The 17,029-nt window shown below is 40.9% G+C and overlaps 1 protein-coding gene across 1 annotated transcript in view; it reads left to right on the forward strand.

The window, feature by feature from the left end:
• MYH9 (myosin heavy chain 9) overlaps positions 1-17,029 on the forward strand; it is a 71,819-nt gene that overhangs the window by 35,210 nt on the left and 19,580 nt on the right. Inside the window, exons 6-18 of the mRNA XM_039725379.1 lie at positions 1,976-2,068; positions 2,752-2,815; positions 3,359-3,457; positions 4,321-4,464; positions 7,558-7,653; positions 8,729-8,847; positions 9,949-10,101; positions 11,295-11,468; positions 12,216-12,389; positions 12,952-13,066; positions 15,420-15,613; positions 15,952-16,073; positions 16,437-16,506. Of these exons, the coding sequence (XP_039581313.1) occupies positions 1,976-2,068; positions 2,752-2,815; positions 3,359-3,457; positions 4,321-4,464; positions 7,558-7,653; positions 8,729-8,847; positions 9,949-10,101; positions 11,295-11,468; positions 12,216-12,389; positions 12,952-13,066; positions 15,420-15,613; positions 15,952-16,073; positions 16,437-16,506 (1,617 nt within the window). The remainder of the gene's footprint in view (positions 1-1,975; positions 2,069-2,751; positions 2,816-3,358; positions 3,458-4,320; positions 4,465-7,557; positions 7,654-8,728; positions 8,848-9,948; positions 10,102-11,294; positions 11,469-12,215; positions 12,390-12,951; positions 13,067-15,419; positions 15,614-15,951; positions 16,074-16,436; positions 16,507-17,029) is intronic.

Below are 17,029 nucleotides of genomic sequence, written 5' to 3' on the forward strand. Positions count from 1 at the left end.
CAGCATGCAGTGAGGAATGGGTACAGTAATTGCAGACACTTAATCTTATGTGCTGGTACTGTGGCTTGCTGAGAACTTGGATTTTCCCACTGTGTCATGGTGCTGAGGCAGATCAGGAGAGCTCAGTGATTTGACCAACTCTTCAGCATTTTCCTTTCCCCAGAGCTTCATATTGTTGTGAGGCCAAGCTCTCATCCTCTATGAATATCGCTACCTTGGTGTTTCAAAAGACCTAATCACCTCTAAATTACAATTTACCAACACCTACTTGAAACTAATGACACTTTTTCCTGAGGTACTAAGTAACAGTAGGGTCTGTTATATGTGGATTTGCATAAACTTCCCTTTTGTGTAACTAAGTATGGCCTAGGTTTTATTTATAGCCAAATCATTAAAATAAATTTGGTGCCAAAGCCTGATTTCTCTTCCCTCCTTGTTCTATTTAGTTGGGTTTAAGTGCTTTATTGCTGTCATTTCTCACATGAATAGTAATGAACTGCAGTTAGAAACAGAGGCCTAGGACTTCACTGCAGGATGGGGAAGAGAAATGGTGTGAGCAAAGAGTACATGTGGCAGCTTCAGTACATTCCAGCTTCAGAACCTGTGTCAGAACACAAGGGGAAATGTGACTACCACACAGTTTCAAGGACTAAACCCTAGTTTCAAGTTTTTTCCCTTACAATGCCAGATGCTGGGTCTGTTGTGAAATGGATGATGTCCCAGCTCAGGTTCCCTTACCAGGGCTCAGCCCCTTGTTACCTATACTTGACAGTGAATGGAGGTGTTTGCAGCAGCTGCCCCTTCTGTGTATGTGCAGTTCCACCAGGACTGGGGGTCTTGTTTGACCTTGCGTTTTGCAAGCATGGAGTGAAGTGGTCGTGGAAGTAAAAAATAAAGACTTGTAGTTCATTGTGCAGTTTCTCATATATCTTCCTCCTTTTTTTATTGCCTGTATTTTTAGAGACACTGTGTAAGACCTAATCTGTCTTTGAGAACAAATGGGAACAATATTCCTTTAGAAGTAACCTTAAATAGTTTCCCCATAAATTCTAGTTCTCACAAATCAAACTTCATTTCCATCTGTTATGCACAGGCAATCTTGAGTACTTCTGATAACTGCTAAAAAGAGAAACATTAATCTAAACTGTAATTTTGTGTCTCCAAAACTTTTTAGTTGATCTTGAAATATAGAGAACGCCATGCTTTAGCACAGAGGACAAGTAATTTTTCAAAAGAGCTAGGGTATGTGTAGAGCTTTCAGTGAAAGGTGTATATGCTGCAATGGCCTAGTACTGGACAGAGATAAAAGTTCTGAATTTCTTTTTCTACAATTCTAGCATTTTGTGTTCCTTGAGGGGAGGAGTGTGTGAATATGGCAGCAGACTGCAAGCAATCATGCAGTTTGTGGGATACCACTAATTCTCTTTTTTGTGTGTTCCTCCTTACAAAGGAGATTTTTGCTTGTTTGTACTTTGTAAGATGTAGACTCTTACAAAAGTGCAAGCTTTTTGTGTTTGGTTTTTATGAAACATTAGACCTTTTCAGACTAACTTCTTAACCTACTAGTATCAGTGTTCAGAGCTGTCTTTAAGTAGCAAGATAGATTTTACCTCACTCTTCCAGCCTCTGTGGCAGTACACTTGTGGGATGAGGGCCTGGTCTTGGATGCTGGTATGGTTTTCACTGGTCCCTGGGAAGTCTGCAGGATGTTACAGCCAAGTGACTTTGAAGGGCTTCTTGCTAACAGAAAGACACACTGGGAGGAAGGGAATAAGGCTTATTTATGAATGTTTCTGTTTAACCCAGATAACTAATGAGTCTCCTTTGAAGGTTTAAGTGATCATCTCCTAAGGTTTAATACGGCTTCTCTGCAACAGATGCCAAACTAGTGTGAATTGAAACCACAGCGCTGGTTTGACCCAAGGTCAATGCTGTGAACCACTACCTACTTTATTAATTTTGGATTTCTCTCTAGGGAGAACTGGAGAGACAGTTGCTCCAGGCTAATCCCATCCTGGAGGCCTTTGGAAATGCCAAGACAGTGAAGAATGACAACTCCTCAAGATTTGTGAGTATTATTATGTCATGAGTGTATTCAGAAAGTGCATCAAAAGTGTATTTTACACTTTACAGAGTGTTCTGCTTTTGGGTGAATAGAGGATAGAGTAACTGAGTGACTTTCTTTAAATTAATCTGGGAAATTAATTTCATTTGGTGAATTATCCAGAATAGATCTTTTAGGTCTCTAGAATGAAGAAACCAGACCCTGTGCCAGGAGCATCTGTGCTGATTATTTTGTAATCATTACAGTCAGTTTTATCCTACAGAGCAAATACTTGTCCTTATTTTGCTTGATCTGGAGTGCAATGGACAGCATCTGAGAGGCAGGTGGAGGAGCTGGAGCAAAACCAAATAAAAATGGTTGAAGCTAACACTGAAGGAGGTGGAACTGTCAGGGTAGTATAATGTGAAATTCAAGGGACCCTGGTTTTGGGAAATCTAGGCTGAAACATAGTGAGTGTGAGTTGTAGGCTGTCACAGTGACAGAAGTGTCTGGAAGTGCTTCGTGACTTTTTTGCTGTTGTGATCAGCAGGCATTGCCTATTGGCTGACCTTATGCTTTGCCTAAAACCTGCCTGACCTGTTTGGAGTTTCCTTTCCTGGATTAAAAAGAGAAGGTTTACCTCTGTTGTTTACTGTTGTTACCAAACACAAGAAATACTAATTTTAATGCTTTTGTCTTCCTCTTAGGGCAAATTTATCAGAATCAACTTTGATGTCAACGGCTACATTGTTGGAGCCAATATTGAGACCTGTATCCTTTCTGTAACCCCTTGAAAGGTTCAAGGCTCTAGAGGTGTCAGGAATGGTACCTAGCAGTCTCATCACCACTGACTTAGGTTGAGAAAGCAGTTGGAAGCACTCTTAAATTTCTGCTGTCAAGATCACTCTTGTAGTCTCCTCTTTCCTCAATAGTATTTTGTGACCTTTGTGATCATGGTGCAGACCTTTTCTGAATTAATGAATGAAATCTAATCTTAAGAGGTGAATGCAAGCATAAACTGCAGCAATATAAATAGGTGTGGAATTTCATAAGTTATTCTTGCTTCTTTCCAAGGCAAGTGGGGATTGATGGCATAAATTTTTATGTTTCTTACCAATTAAGTCTCTCTTAGCATAGTCATCATTCAGAGGCTGGCAGAACTGAGACCAGAAGCTCAATGGGTTATTGACTGGTGATGATTGCTAAGTCAACACCCCTGTCAGTTGGTATGAGGAGAACATCAGGTAGTTTTTTTCTCCTACCACAGAATAGGAAGGGGTTTGTATGTCATGTCATGGCCTTGACTCTCTGAAGATCTGCTGGAGAAGTCACGTGCAATTCGCCAGGCCAAAGAGGAGAGAACCTTCCACATCTTTTACTACCTGCTCTCTGGGGCAGGGGAGCATTTGAAGAGTAAGTATGATTGTGTTGTGATGGGGGAATCCCATAACTACAACAACAGAGGGTTCAGAATGCTTGTAGACAAAGACCTGTTCCTTCACAGTTCCTCCTTCTCTGCCTTTTGGATATGGTCAGCTCTCCTCCTGTGCATTCTTTCATGCACTCATACATCCATCTGCCCTCCCCCTGCACACTTCTCAGTTCCTGAAAACTTGCTTCTCTGGTTCCTTCCTGCACTTGTCTCCCTGCCAGCAGTGACTCTACGCCCTTCCTTATCTAAATCACTGTCCCGTGTTTAGTCTAGTCTTGCATGATGTAAACCATTCTGGTGCAGGAATGGTCCTGCTGTGATGCACTCGAGTGGAGCAAATCTGCAAACCTCTAAGCAGCTCTAGCAGTCTGGGATCCCAGCACACCTTGTTTTAATACCTCAGCCTGGTAATGTGGGTCTGTGTTGTGCAAGAGCTGCAAATGGATCTGCAGGAATGACACAAGGACAGGACTTTCTCATAGCTGCTACTGTTTCAAGCATTCATATATGAGCTTTCATCTGACTTGAAACAAATGAGGTATCTGAAATTAAAGGCAGATTTACTTTCAAATTAATCCCTGCTTTTTACAGATCGAGGACCTAATGGTGATTGACACTGCTTTGGTGGAGTAGTCCAGAGGAAGGAATAGCAAGAAATAACACAGAAAAAACTCTGTGTTTATCTAAAATACATTAAATGTTCAGCCCAAAGTAAAACTGGGCTTAATCCTAGATTCGTCAAGGAGGTGGTAGTGTATGCCAGTCAGAAATTTGATATTGGTGGTAGCTTGTTGTCTGTTACAAGTTGCTATAGATTTTTTTTTTTTCTCAATTCTTTCCTAAGATGATCTGCTGCTGGAGCCTTACAACAAATACCGCTTCCTTTCCAATGGGCACGTTACAATCCCGGGTCAGCAGGACAAAGACATGTTTCAGGAGACCATGGAGGCAATGAAGATCATGGGCATCCCAGATGAAGAGCAGATAGGTATGAATATGCAAGGAATTAAAAAGGGAACAGGCTATGTCTTGAGATGTTTTGTTCTGGTATTCTTTTTTTTGTTTTGATTTGATTTGTTTAGGGGTTTTGTTGGTTTTGTTTTGCTTGTGTCCATTCCTGCTCCCCTTGCCCCAAGTGAACAGTGTACAAGTAACAAAATTCAGTGGCTTTGGAGTGACCCACCTCAGGATCTACCAGCACAGTTTCAGGTTGCACAGTAATTCTAGAACAAGCAGTTAATAAAAACATCTGCTTGCTGTTTTTGTTCCTCTTCTGAATATTCTTTGTTTTGTTTTGTTTTGATTTGATTTGTTTAGGGGTTTTGTTGGTTTTGTTTTGCTTGTGTCCATTCCTGCTCCCCTTGCCCCAAGTGAACAGTGTACAAGTAACAAAATTCAGTGGCTTTGGAGTGACCCACCTCAGGATCTACCAGCACAGTTTCAGGTTGCACAGTAATTCTAGAACAAGCAGTTAATAAAAACATCTGCTTGCTGTTTTTGTTCCTCTTCTGAGGTGTGTGTATCCAGTTTATGAAAAACGCATCAAATATACAAGAATCCCCTCATTCCCTTAAGCAATGCCTGGCTTGTGTGCTCCCCCTATCCCTTAGCAGTGGCTCTAAAGTATCTGATCCAACCGCTGCTGGATTAGTCCTCTGAGAATGGACTGGTCATAGTGCCTTTCTTTCCAGCTTAACACTGAACTGCTGATCAGAAATTAATATTGTCTGATTCTGGGAGCACAGTAGCATGACAGTGAGAACAGAAATGCACACAGCCAGCACAAAGCACAGTGTTCACCAGAGCTCCGTGCTCGCTCAGTCATGATCTGCCCCACTGGCTGGAAATCAGTGTTCTACAAAGTCTCACCTTCAAAATGCCTATGGTCTTCTAAAGCTAGGAGTGTTAGTCTCAAGCAAGCATCTGTTGTGGTTTGACATCACCACCTCCTCTGCTGGAGGCTGCAGCTCTTGTGGCTGTAGGGAACATTTATTTGCCAGTGCTTTCTGCTGTTTATGGTCCAGCTGTTAAAATCTGTGCTGTTGTTATTGACAGTTTAATACTTTTAGTGATATCCTGAATCATCTGAGACTGAAACTTCTGTATGAAGGTGAAGAGAAATTTGCCTAAACTAAATAAAAGAAATGGTAGCCTAATTCATTGTCAGGGTGTCCTGCTATGCTCAGTTTCTTGAGTTTTTTGTAATGTATGCTCTAGGGTATGTCTTTGCTGTCATGCAGATGAGTTACTGGTTCCAGGCACTACAGCAAAAATAGCTGTCATGTTTTACACTTGCTGAGGAGCCTGTTCCAGTGCCCTTTTTCCAAGATCCAGCCTAACCCTCCTGTAACACAGTTTCGTGCTGTTCCCTTGGATCCTGTCATTGGTCACCAGAGAGATGGGTGCCTGGCCCTCCACTTTCCCTTCTGAGGAAGCTGTAGGCTGCTGTGAAGTCCCCCCTGAGTCTCCTCTTCTCCAGGCTGATCAACAAAATTACCTCAGTCACTCCTCCTATGGCTTTCTCTTGACCCATCACCATCTTCATAGCCATGCTCTGGACACTCCCTAGCAGCTTTATATCTTTCTGATATTGTGGCACCCAAAACTACACACAGGACTTGGGGTGAGGCTACACCAGTGCAGAGCAGAGTGGGACAATCACAACCATATATGTGTTTTCTGTTGCTCCTAATGTAGCATATAATGGAGCATCTGTCCACTCTCTTATTAAAAGGATGTTTTCTTAAAACAAATCTTTTTGTGATAGTGTTGTGGTTTAACTGCAGTTGGCAGCTAAGCCCTACATGGCTGCTCACTCACTAATGCCCAGTAGTATGGAAGAGATAATTGAGATAGTAAAAGTGAGAAAACTCATGGATCAAGATAAAGACAGTTTAACAGGTATAGCAAAAGCTGCACATGCAAGTGAAGCAAAGCAAGGTGAGGAATTCATTCACCACTTCCCAGGGGCAGGCAGGTGTTCAGCCACACCCAGGAAGGCAGGGCTCTGTCACATAGTGACTTGGGAAGACAAACATTATCATTTCTAACATCCTCCCCTTCCTTGTTTCCTGAGCTTTATATGCTGAGCATGATACCATGTGGTATGATATATCCCTTGGGTCAGCTGGGGTCAGCTGTCCTGGCTGTGTCCTTTCCCATCTTCTTGTGCACCCCCAGCCTCCTCCTGTGTTATGAACACTTGTTTCTAGCACAAATCCAGAACACAGCCCAGTAACAGCTACTGTGAAGAAAATTAATTCTACCCCAGCCAAAATCAGCATAAACAAATAGAAATTGGGGTACAAAAAATACCTTCATTATAATATCCTCTTCAAGTGACTGGCAGTTTACTTTGCTCAAGGCAACTGGAAGCTATTATGCAATGAGCTTTGATATGTGGTGAAAATTGAATTGACACCATCTTCCCTGTCTTGGCATCTGGTAGTTTTGCTTTTTTGACATGCATCATTTGAAGAGTATGAATGTATCATTAGCAATGGGGTGGGGTGCTTCAGCATATAATTAGTAATAGTTACGGTACAGGCACTTTCGCCCACATCCTGCTGCCTTCTGTACTTTATAATGTGTGACTGTAAGGACTACAGATCTTGGTTAGGGAGCTGAAAGTGTTACAGGGTTAAAGAAACAAAATCTTTAATTGGGGTGTATGCCTAACTGTCTCTTTCCTTTGCTCAACAGTAACTGTTGAGGAAAAATTAGTATCAAATTCATTGCATGAGTTTTGACCCTCAAGCAGAGAAAAAGTGTTTTATTAAAAAATACAGTTGTTGTAAGTGGCACTTTACCCTCAATCCTGTCTGTCACTATTTTATAGAGATGTTGAGAATAGGTAAATTTCTAGGTTGTGTAGACCTGCATAGGAACGACATGGCATGTCCTTTGTCCTGAATAGGAGTCATTTAGAGGAATAACCTGTGGTGTTTTTCCCTAAATTTCAAAAGGATTTTTGGGATGCTGAGATGTTACCATGTTAGAAAACATAACTGGGTAATATGGATAACTGGGTCACATTTTGATGATGTCTGACACTAAGCTGTTATTATTACTATTTTAAAAGGTCTGCTGAAGGTTATCTCAGGTGTTCTTCAACTTGGCAACATAGTCTTCAAGAAGGAGCGTAATACAGACCAAGCCTCTATGCCAGACAATACAGGTAACCAATCTCCTCCCCCACACCAAAGAAAAGTGCAGCAAAAAAGCCTACAGGAAGTTCTTGCAAGTGGCAGAAAGTTTTGCAGTATGTATGGAATGCTGGAGTCCTGTTTTTCCACGGGGTGAATGATTTGTCAGGGGAGCTGGTGTGCCCCATACAGATACACAGTGTTCTGCCAGGCGTGTGTTTGCAGCCACCCACGGGCAGGAATGTGACACTGTTCCTGTGTCAGGGCTGGGCAGGAAGTACACAGGAGCAGATGAAAAGGGTTACTCTACTGCAATCTGTGGAGTGTGTGTTTTGAACCAGCTACAGTAATTGCTCCTTCAAACCTATATTATCAGATTTTAAGGAATGTTCTTTGCTGCCTTTGTAGGTAGTCTGGTAACTGTGAGAGTAAGGTGGTGGATAGTTTTATGGTGGGTAAAGCATGTGTACATATTTTAATTGCACTGCCCATTGTTGAATGTGCAAATAGTGCCATGTTTCACGTGATAGAAGACTTGTTGGAAGACTTAACTCTTAGACCTTCGTTGTAGATGTACTGCAGAAGTGCAAATGTTGCTAATTTATCACTAAGTGGGGGATTTTTTGGCTGTTATTATTTAAAATATGCTCTAAATGTCATTTTAAGGAGGAGAGTAAACTGTTTGGGTTTTGGATTTTGAATCTGAAATACAGAGTTGTCTCAAAGACTAATCAGTAGAAGAAGACAGAACAATTAGCTTGATTGAGAAATCCATTATCTGATGTATTTTTAGATTGATTACAGACAATGACCTTTCTAAATCTTCTGTGTTACAATTTAGTTGTATGAGGCTATTACTTCAAATATACTCTAGTGGCTTCTGGAGAAACTCAGTAAACTGTAATATGGGTTGTAAGAGGGCTTTTTTAGAGTGGTTTTTTTGGTTAGGAAGGTATTTTGTCTCAACAACCTGTTCTTCATTTAATGTTTTTTGTAAGCCGTTTCCTGACTTTTCTAAAGAGAGTTGTCAGAATATTTTTTTTTCTCTCTTGCTTTCTGTGAGAAAAACAGTAATACGAATCTTTTGTTTCCTCTTACCATCTTTAGCTGCTCAGAAGGTTTCTCACCTTTTGGGTATCAACGTGACAGATTTCACCAGAGGTATCCTGACTCCTCGCATCAAAGTTGGACGAGATTATGTCCAGAAAGCTCAGACCAAAGAACAGGTAGGCATTCTCAGAAAATTAATGAGTAATTTGGTCTCTAAGCTTACTGCTGCACAGCTAATAAATGTATCAGAGGTTTCTGTAGTATTTACTAACCGTCTTTATGATTGCAAGTATGGCAAGCACACTTGAACGTTGTACCATAATATATTGCTTCTAACATAATATATTGCTTGTTCACATAATTTGTATAAAGATAGAATTCACCCTGTCCCTTAGCACTTTTTCTCATCAGAAAAAAAAAAAAAAAGAGAACACAAGTCCCCTAATTTTGGTGATTGGCTGTCCCTAGGGATTTAGTAGTTTCAATGTGGTATGCAAGGGTGATGTTTTCAAGTTAGTGCAATACAGAAAGCACTATTTTTGAGTAGGTCAGCTACTAAGATAGAAGAATTTTCTACTTAGCCTTGAAATTGATTGGAAATTTTGTAACACTCTTGCCTGGTTTTGCTGTAAATGAAACCTGACCTAGGAGCTCATGGCCTGCTTGAATGGAGCAAACCCCTGTGCTTATTCATTGCCTGTCTTCTTTATGAACACAGCATTATCCTCTAAATAAAGAAACATGGCCCTGTATATAGAAGGGATTGGTAAAAGATTGAAGTCTGGAAAAATTCAGAGGTTGTCTTTCCATGCTGCTTGTCCCTTTTGATGTTTAATTTCTTACTACATCTAGTATTTGTGTCAAATACGGGTAGGGGAGTGGCAGGGAGGGATTTGCCTTCATAAATCCAGAGTTACAGAAGAATTTAAGTTCATTTCCTTGGGCCTATGAAATACTCCATGTTACTACAGTCTTTGGAAGTGACTGGGCATAGTTTTTCTTTCTTTAATACCAGCTTGTGTTTCCTCCAGCAGGCAGGATCCTGAAATTTGGTTTTGACATACTAATTTAGAGACAAATTCTTTGCTCTTGTATATGGAATATCAATATGCCATGTACTTTTCATTTGGAATAAACTGAAATAAGCCTTGTTCAGTGAATTTCCTGGTGGAGAGAAAATGTCAGACTACAGTTGCGCTGCTAGATCCTGAAGCAGTGTAATCTGCCTTTCTTTGGTTTGTGATGCTCCTTTTGATGCTGATCTGTTTGCTGTTTAGGCTGATTTTGCCATTGAAGCACTGGCCAAAGCCACTTACGAGCGGATGTTCCGGTGGCTGGTTATGCGCATCAACAAGGCTTTGGATAAGACCAAGAGACAGGGTGCTTCCTTCATTGGAATCCTTGACATTGCTGGCTTTGAGATTTTTGAGGTAAGGAGATGTCAGGTCCTTGCACTCAGCACAGTTTAATATGGAGCAAAGACCGCAGAAGGAAATAGCTTTACAACTGGAAAATAACACACTCTTGATAAGGATGTGAAGCCCACAGAAAGGGGAATTAACATCAAATCTCATGCAAGATAAGTATAGGAGAGGAAGAGCTGAAGGAAAGTTGAGGGAGAGATGGGAGAGAAGGGAAATATGAGCTCTTTCTCTAGATGACAGTGAACTGTTAGGCCAAACTGTTATGGGATTCTATTAAATAATTTTAGGATGTGGTTTGCATTATAATCTGAAGCAGCCACAGACTGCCATCAAAAAAGAAGTATCCTACCATTATCCCAGCAAGGCAGCCCCTGTCAACCTGTGTTATGTTACACTGGGTCTAATGCATGAACAGCTGAAAAATTAATTGGACCATTAGAAATAGAAAACTGAGACACAGAAAAGTTAGTGTTGGTTTTTGGAGGTTTTTTTTGTTGGTTTTTTTGTTTGTTGGGTTTTGGGGGGTATTTTTTTCCTTCTCCCTCTTATTGGTATAGCTTTGGCTTCACAGTGGCTGGATCTCATGAAAAGAAGAGAAGAAATGACACAGTTAGGAATTATTAAATAGGGAGGAGTTAGAACAGGACCACTTTCTTTAGAAGCCGCGTTATGATTTGTGTGGTCAAAAATAAAAATGCACTGTGGCTTATTAATCTTGTCCTTACTGTTTGAAGAAATCTGAAAATTTTGTAGAAATTTCCCTCACATTCCTTGCTCTGATTTTATATAAGGATTAAAAAGGGACTTTCCAGTCCACACATTTAGGAATTTGTCTTCAGGCTTCTGTTGCTGCTTCTTCATATGAAGAGGACTTGCTGGCTCTGCATTTATGAGAAAACCAGAGTCCTTTTTTGTCCCGGGTTAAGTGGTTGCAGTAACTCTTCTGCTGTTTACAGCTAAACATTCTTTTGCAAAGTCTGAGAACCAGTGTGTATGAACTTCCCTAGGGATTGCAGCAGTGTGCAGTGGCACGTGACAGAGCAGGCAGTTCATATCCAAAGGGGTTATTGACAGTGGACTGTCTGCCCCACTCTAGCTTAGATTCCTGAACCACAGATACAATCTTTTGTGCTAATAGGATGCTAGGTGTGTCTTCACACGCAATTGCTCTAACATCTTTCTGCCTTTTTCTTCATTAGCTGAACTCCTTTGAGCAGCTGTGTATTAACTACACAAATGAAAAGTTGCAGCAGCTCTTTAACCACACCATGTTCATCCTGGAGCAAGAGGAGTACCAGAGGGAGGGCATAGAGTGGAATTTCATTGACTTTGGCCTGGACCTGCAGCCCTGCATTGACCTCATAGAGAAGCCGGTAAGTTTGTTGTTTTACTGTCCAGCAGGAAATGGCTGCACTGATTTTGTCGCTGAGGACATCATCTCTGGCCCTCTAGCTTTTGTAATCCTCTACTGACACTGTAATATGATTAGAAGCAGGAGTGAACAGCTTCTTTTTTGTCTGAAAGTGTGTCAGCAATAAGGCTGTTAGTATCAGTTCTGTAGGGAACACTGCATGAAAATGGATCTAATTGGCCACTTTCTCCTCTCACTATATTGTCCTCACTTGTGTAGGTGTGCATGCTGCTACATGTATGTGCAGCTTGCCATAACTACAGGTGTGATGAGAGGCTGTGAACTCAGTTGCTTTCATTCTGCTCTAATGAAACTTGAGAATGTACAAATTTCATAGTAGGTGTTCCAGTAGTAAGGACTACTTTGTGAAACTTTCTGCCATGGCCTTTTGCATATAGACACCTGAATATATTTAGAGAACTGCATAATATTTCTTCTATTAAACAATATCTTTTGCCAAAGAAACCACCTAGACAAATGTCATAGAAGAGACTTTCTCATAAAAATGGTCAGAATGCAGATGAGGATATGGAAGAACTATTAACAATTTACATTAGAATGGAAGTAGTTTAATTGATACCACACAAGAGGTGAATGTGATGTGGACCAGGCTTAGTTTTCTTTTTTTTTTCTCCTCTAGCTATCTAAAGGTGTTAATTATCGTTGTAGTCATGTAGTTAATGATGTTTTGATTTTTCTCTTCTTTAAGGCTGGGCCCCCTGGTATACTGGCTCTGCTGGATGAAGAGTGCTGGTTCCCAAAAGCAACAGACAAAAGCTTTGTGGAAAAAGTTGTTCAAGAACAAGGCACTCACCCCAAATTTCAGAAGCCAAAACAGCTGAAAGACAAAGCTGACTTCTGTATCATACATTATGCTGGCAAGGTAAAAAATTAATAGCTAAAATGTGAAGGTTGGAATGTTTAATTCATAACCATTGCTTCTTAGAAATGGCTACTTACCAAAATGTTTGCCTACGAGAAACCATCAGAAGGTTTCATGGAAGTGTCCCATTGCAGAGGAGGGTCTAAGGAGGCCTAACTTGGCTGCAATTTTATCTATATTTATAGTTCAAGACATATCAAACTGACAGCAATTTAAATTTGTTGTGTGACTTGTTGAGACTGGAGGTACTGCTCAGAGGAAACCTGCACCAAGACTTCATCACCAAAAATGCTGATGCAGCTGTTTTTTGTGTCACACTCTGGATGGTACAAACTAGCATTGCAAATCCATTCCCTTTACTGACAGAACATAACATGCAGCTTTTTGTAAGAGTTGGAAATTTATAGGTGTGCTTACTCAGATGGCAAATCCAAGAATGTTTAGGTAATCTGTTGTTGTGCAAACCTTGGTGATACTTTTCTAGACTGTGCCAGATGTTGTTGGATATTGGGCTGCAGAAATTGCCCATGCCCAAGCTTCTTGATGTGTTGATCTTCCTCAGGTGGATTACAAGGCAGACGAATGGCTGATGAAGAACATGGATCCACTGAATGATAACATCGCCACTCTTCTGCACCAGTCGTCGGATAAGTTTGTGTCTGAGCTGTGGAAAGATGGTATGTAATTAAACTTCATTTCATTTGTTTGCTCTTTTTTTGTGTGAAAGAGCTTGAGCATCAAAAGCCTGTGATGAGCTGTTTTGCTTTTTTCCCCTGAAGACTAAGCCACCAAGATGAGCATTATCTGGAACATCCTTTGCTTAGATCATGGTATTTCATTAAGAGTTCACTGTAACTCAAGAGAAAGAAAGATTCATTTGCATCAACTTCTGTTAAACTTGCTGCATATATAGCAATTCTGTCTCTTAAGTGAGGAATACTGGGATAAAATATGAATGCACCATTATGAACCAGCAGCTTGTATAGCTGAAACACTCAAGATCTGAGGTGGAATCTGTTTTCAATCCTGCAACTAAGTGTGCCCTTTCTGCACTGTTGTTCAATATTTTACTCTATCTTCTCTGGGTTTTATCTGGTTTTGAGTCTTACTGTTACTGTCACTTTCTGTGGTAGGTTTTCTTTGACGTCTCTGTCTGTTGCAGAGATGCAGAAGGTTCAGAGAGCCTATTTCTATCAACACTTTCCTATTCTTCATCTAGAACCAGGTGACTGAGAAACCCAGCTGTCGTGTCATGTGTGTGATGCATCCTAGAGCCATGCAAGAAATGCTTCCGTTAACTTCTCTTTGTCCCTTTGTCATACCTGCCTGTCTTTCTTGTTCATTTCCTCTGCTTTGTGCTAGTAGCTCCTCATGGACTTTGAAACAAAAGTAAAACTCACCTTGAAAGTGGATACAAAAATACAGACACATTCAGGTGCTTAAAGTTGCTCTTGCACAACTTGGTAGGAGCAAATCCCTGTCAACTATTTGAATGTAGAGCTAGCACAGCTGTATTTCTTGCAAGATATGGAAGGAAGATTTCTGAGACTGTATAGAAACTGAATTCCAGTTTAACATTTGTTTTGGTACTGGGATTTCACTTCAGCAGCTGATAATTTAAAAGAGGGTTTGGCAAAGAAACTCTGCCTGGATGAAAAATGGCCACCAGCAAGTTGTGCCTAACAAGGCCTTTGCTGTGAGACTGCTTTTAGGCTTGAAATGTCAACTGACCACAGCTTATCAGTTTTCATTGTTCTTAGATGGATCTTCTTTGGCAAGTTACTGTCCTTTTCACTATCCTGAAGTAGATTGCAGGGCTCAAGATTAAGAGGATTGGCACAGCCACGGTCTGGGATGCACTTCTATGGACTTCCCTGTGATGTCATCTAGTAACATAACCTTCTTTTCTTTCTGATAAGACAACCTTGACCTTATTCCAACATTCACTCTAGAAGTGAACTGTTTTTAGCTAATATTAGCTGTAAATGAGAATACTCTTTCTAGTCTATTCTTTTGTAGGGGTGTCTCTTAGCAGCTGAATTTTTTTTTTTATCAGGAGACAGTTGAGCACAAGCTAATGTATTTTCTGAAGTGAAGATTGGGAGCCCGAGTGTAGACATCAGCCAACCACTAAAGGTGGTGAAGAATAGCTTGAAGCCCTTAATAAAAGTATATTGGAAGTGTGGAAATTTCTAGTGATACAGTTGGTTTTTGCTGGATGGGTGAATATTTATGTAGAAAAGCAATGGGAAAAACTAAAACTTCAGTTTCTTTTTGCCCCTCTTACTGTCTAGCTGACTAGCTAAATCTAGCTGACTTCTGTTGAAGAAAAAAAAAATCTGTGGTGTCCATCCATCAAGGTGATGGTTTCATCAATGCTTGGATGTCATTGTGGCATAGTGGAGAAACTTGGGGCAGGGAGTTCTGACTTTCTCCTAGTGCTGTTGTTATGTCTTTGTCATGGGATACTTGTACTCCAAAAACAGCTCAAGCAGTGGTATCCTGAGGTTTGGGTTTTGTCATGCCTTTTACTGTGCTTGTTCAGTTGACAAGTAGGTACAACTTTTCTGATCATCAGTTCTGACAGTCCTGCCTGTAATGCAAGAGTGAAGCTGTGCTTTTTCTCTATCTGTGGCCCCTCCTGGTCAGAGTTAACTAATAGTTGACTCTGCTGGGCTAGCAGCTAGAACTCTTGTTGGTTTTCATTCTAAGCTAAGCAAGTAGAAGCGTCTGAAACTCACTTCTAGATTGCTCTTCCAGTGCTGCCATCCAGGGCATCAGTAGAATATGTTTGGGATTAAGTTTGGCTCCATCACTCAAACTTCCTTTAGTGAGCTGATGCTTTCTTTTCCTTCCTGCTCCTATCCCTGCACAAATTTTGTACAGGAGTCGACATCTGTGTAGAGATGAAGCAAAAAGGATCCTGCAGCTCCTCTCATTTATCCTGTTCTACCCAGATGTTCTTTGTATGTCCCAACGCTTCCTTTGTTTGTGGGAGAATTTTAATGCTCTTTCCTGTGCTCTCTCTAGTGGACCGTATTGTTGGGCTGGATCAGGTAGCTGGTATGTCAGACACAGCATTGCCAGGGGCCTTCAAAACCAGGAAGGGAATGTTCCGGACAGTGGGACAGCTCTACAAAGAACAGCTGGCTAAACTGATGGCTACCTTGAGGAATACCAACCCCAACTTCGTCCGTTGCATTATCCCCAACCATGAGAAAAAGGTAAAGACAGCTATAACAGCACAGCCCATGCATTCTTACAGGGGCTTCCTGGGCCGTGTGGCTGGCTTGGTGGCTTTTGTCAGGTTTTGCAAGAGGTCTGGAAGAGGCCCTGTTTTCTCAGGGTATTTTTTTAAGGTCATTCTAAATAATTGTATGCTTACTAAAATTTTGGAGGCTGATCTTTGTGGTTCTTAAGGTGGCATAAAAGCTTTCCGTTGCTTCTAACTGGAAAAGAGAGAACTGGCTGTTTTACAAGAAAGAGATGGGGAGAGGCAAGGGGGTAAGCCCTTTTTGTAAAAGCTTTGTGGTATTCATAAAATACACATTTTCCTCACTAGGCTGGAAAACTGGACCCCCACTTGGTCCTTGATCAGCTTCGCTGTAATGGAGTGCTGGAGGGAATCCGTATTTGTCGTCAAGGTTTCCCCAACAGAGTTGTGTTCCAGGAATTCAGACAAAGGTGAGCCCTAGAAAAGAATCTGCAGCAGTCTTTAGCCTGGTAAAGTTAAGACATAAGCACAAAAATGGAAGTCTTTATTGAAACTAGATTGCCAATTTTTCAAAGACAACACATCTGTACCTTGGTATGCCCTGGCACAAAGCCTCCCAAAAGCATTTTTGATTTCTCCAGTAAGGATGTAGTTAAGGTGAGGCATAGAGGACCCTGTCCAAGGCTGCTGCTTCATACTCTGCTGTCTAGAGGTGCAGTGTTTTTTTAAAAACTGTTGAACTCACAATGGCCTAGGAATGCATACTGGTTTCTTTTGTTTTGTTGTTTTCAAGTACACTTGTGTGACTTAGTCTGATGCTTTCTCGTTTTCAGATATGAAATCTTAACTCCAAATGCAATTCCCAAAGGATTTATGGATGGAAAGCAGGCTTGCGTGCTGATGGTAAAACATCCCGGAAACTCTACTTGAATAAGTAAACTTTATGGGTGTGGTTTAAAAGTTGAAGTTGTGCATGCTAAAAATAACTTGTACTCACACACCAAAATTCCAAAGTCAAATGTTTTGTCTGAGAGAAGGGTGGAAAAAGCTTCCCCTTGGCTTCATGGATGGAGGCTTTTGTCTGGCATGAGATTCAATAATCCTAGGCAAGAGGACCTTTCTGTTTCCACAGATGCATACTTTGAGATGCCAGCAGTATTCATAGAATCAAAATGCTTAGAAGCATCAATGCTATCTTTAGCACATGCTTAAAGTATGAACTTCAGTAAACTTTTTGTAATGGCCTGCTGCTGACAAATGCTTTCAGCAAAGGCTCCAGCTAGTTTCTGTGGAATTGCCTGCCTCAAAGGGAAAGCTTTGGCTCTAGCTTGATGACTATATTTGAATTGAGCTTGGCTGTAAGGGATTCCTGCTTTTCTGTCTTACAGGAGTATAGCTGATACTTCCTAGCTTAGCTAATATAAAC

This window comes from Passer montanus, unplaced genomic scaffold (assembly GCF_014805655.1).
Source record: "Passer montanus isolate IOZ18808 unplaced genomic scaffold, ASM1480565v1 scaffold55, whole genome shotgun sequence".
Taxonomy (NCBI): Eukaryota; Metazoa; Chordata; class Aves; order Passeriformes; family Passeridae; genus Passer; species Passer montanus.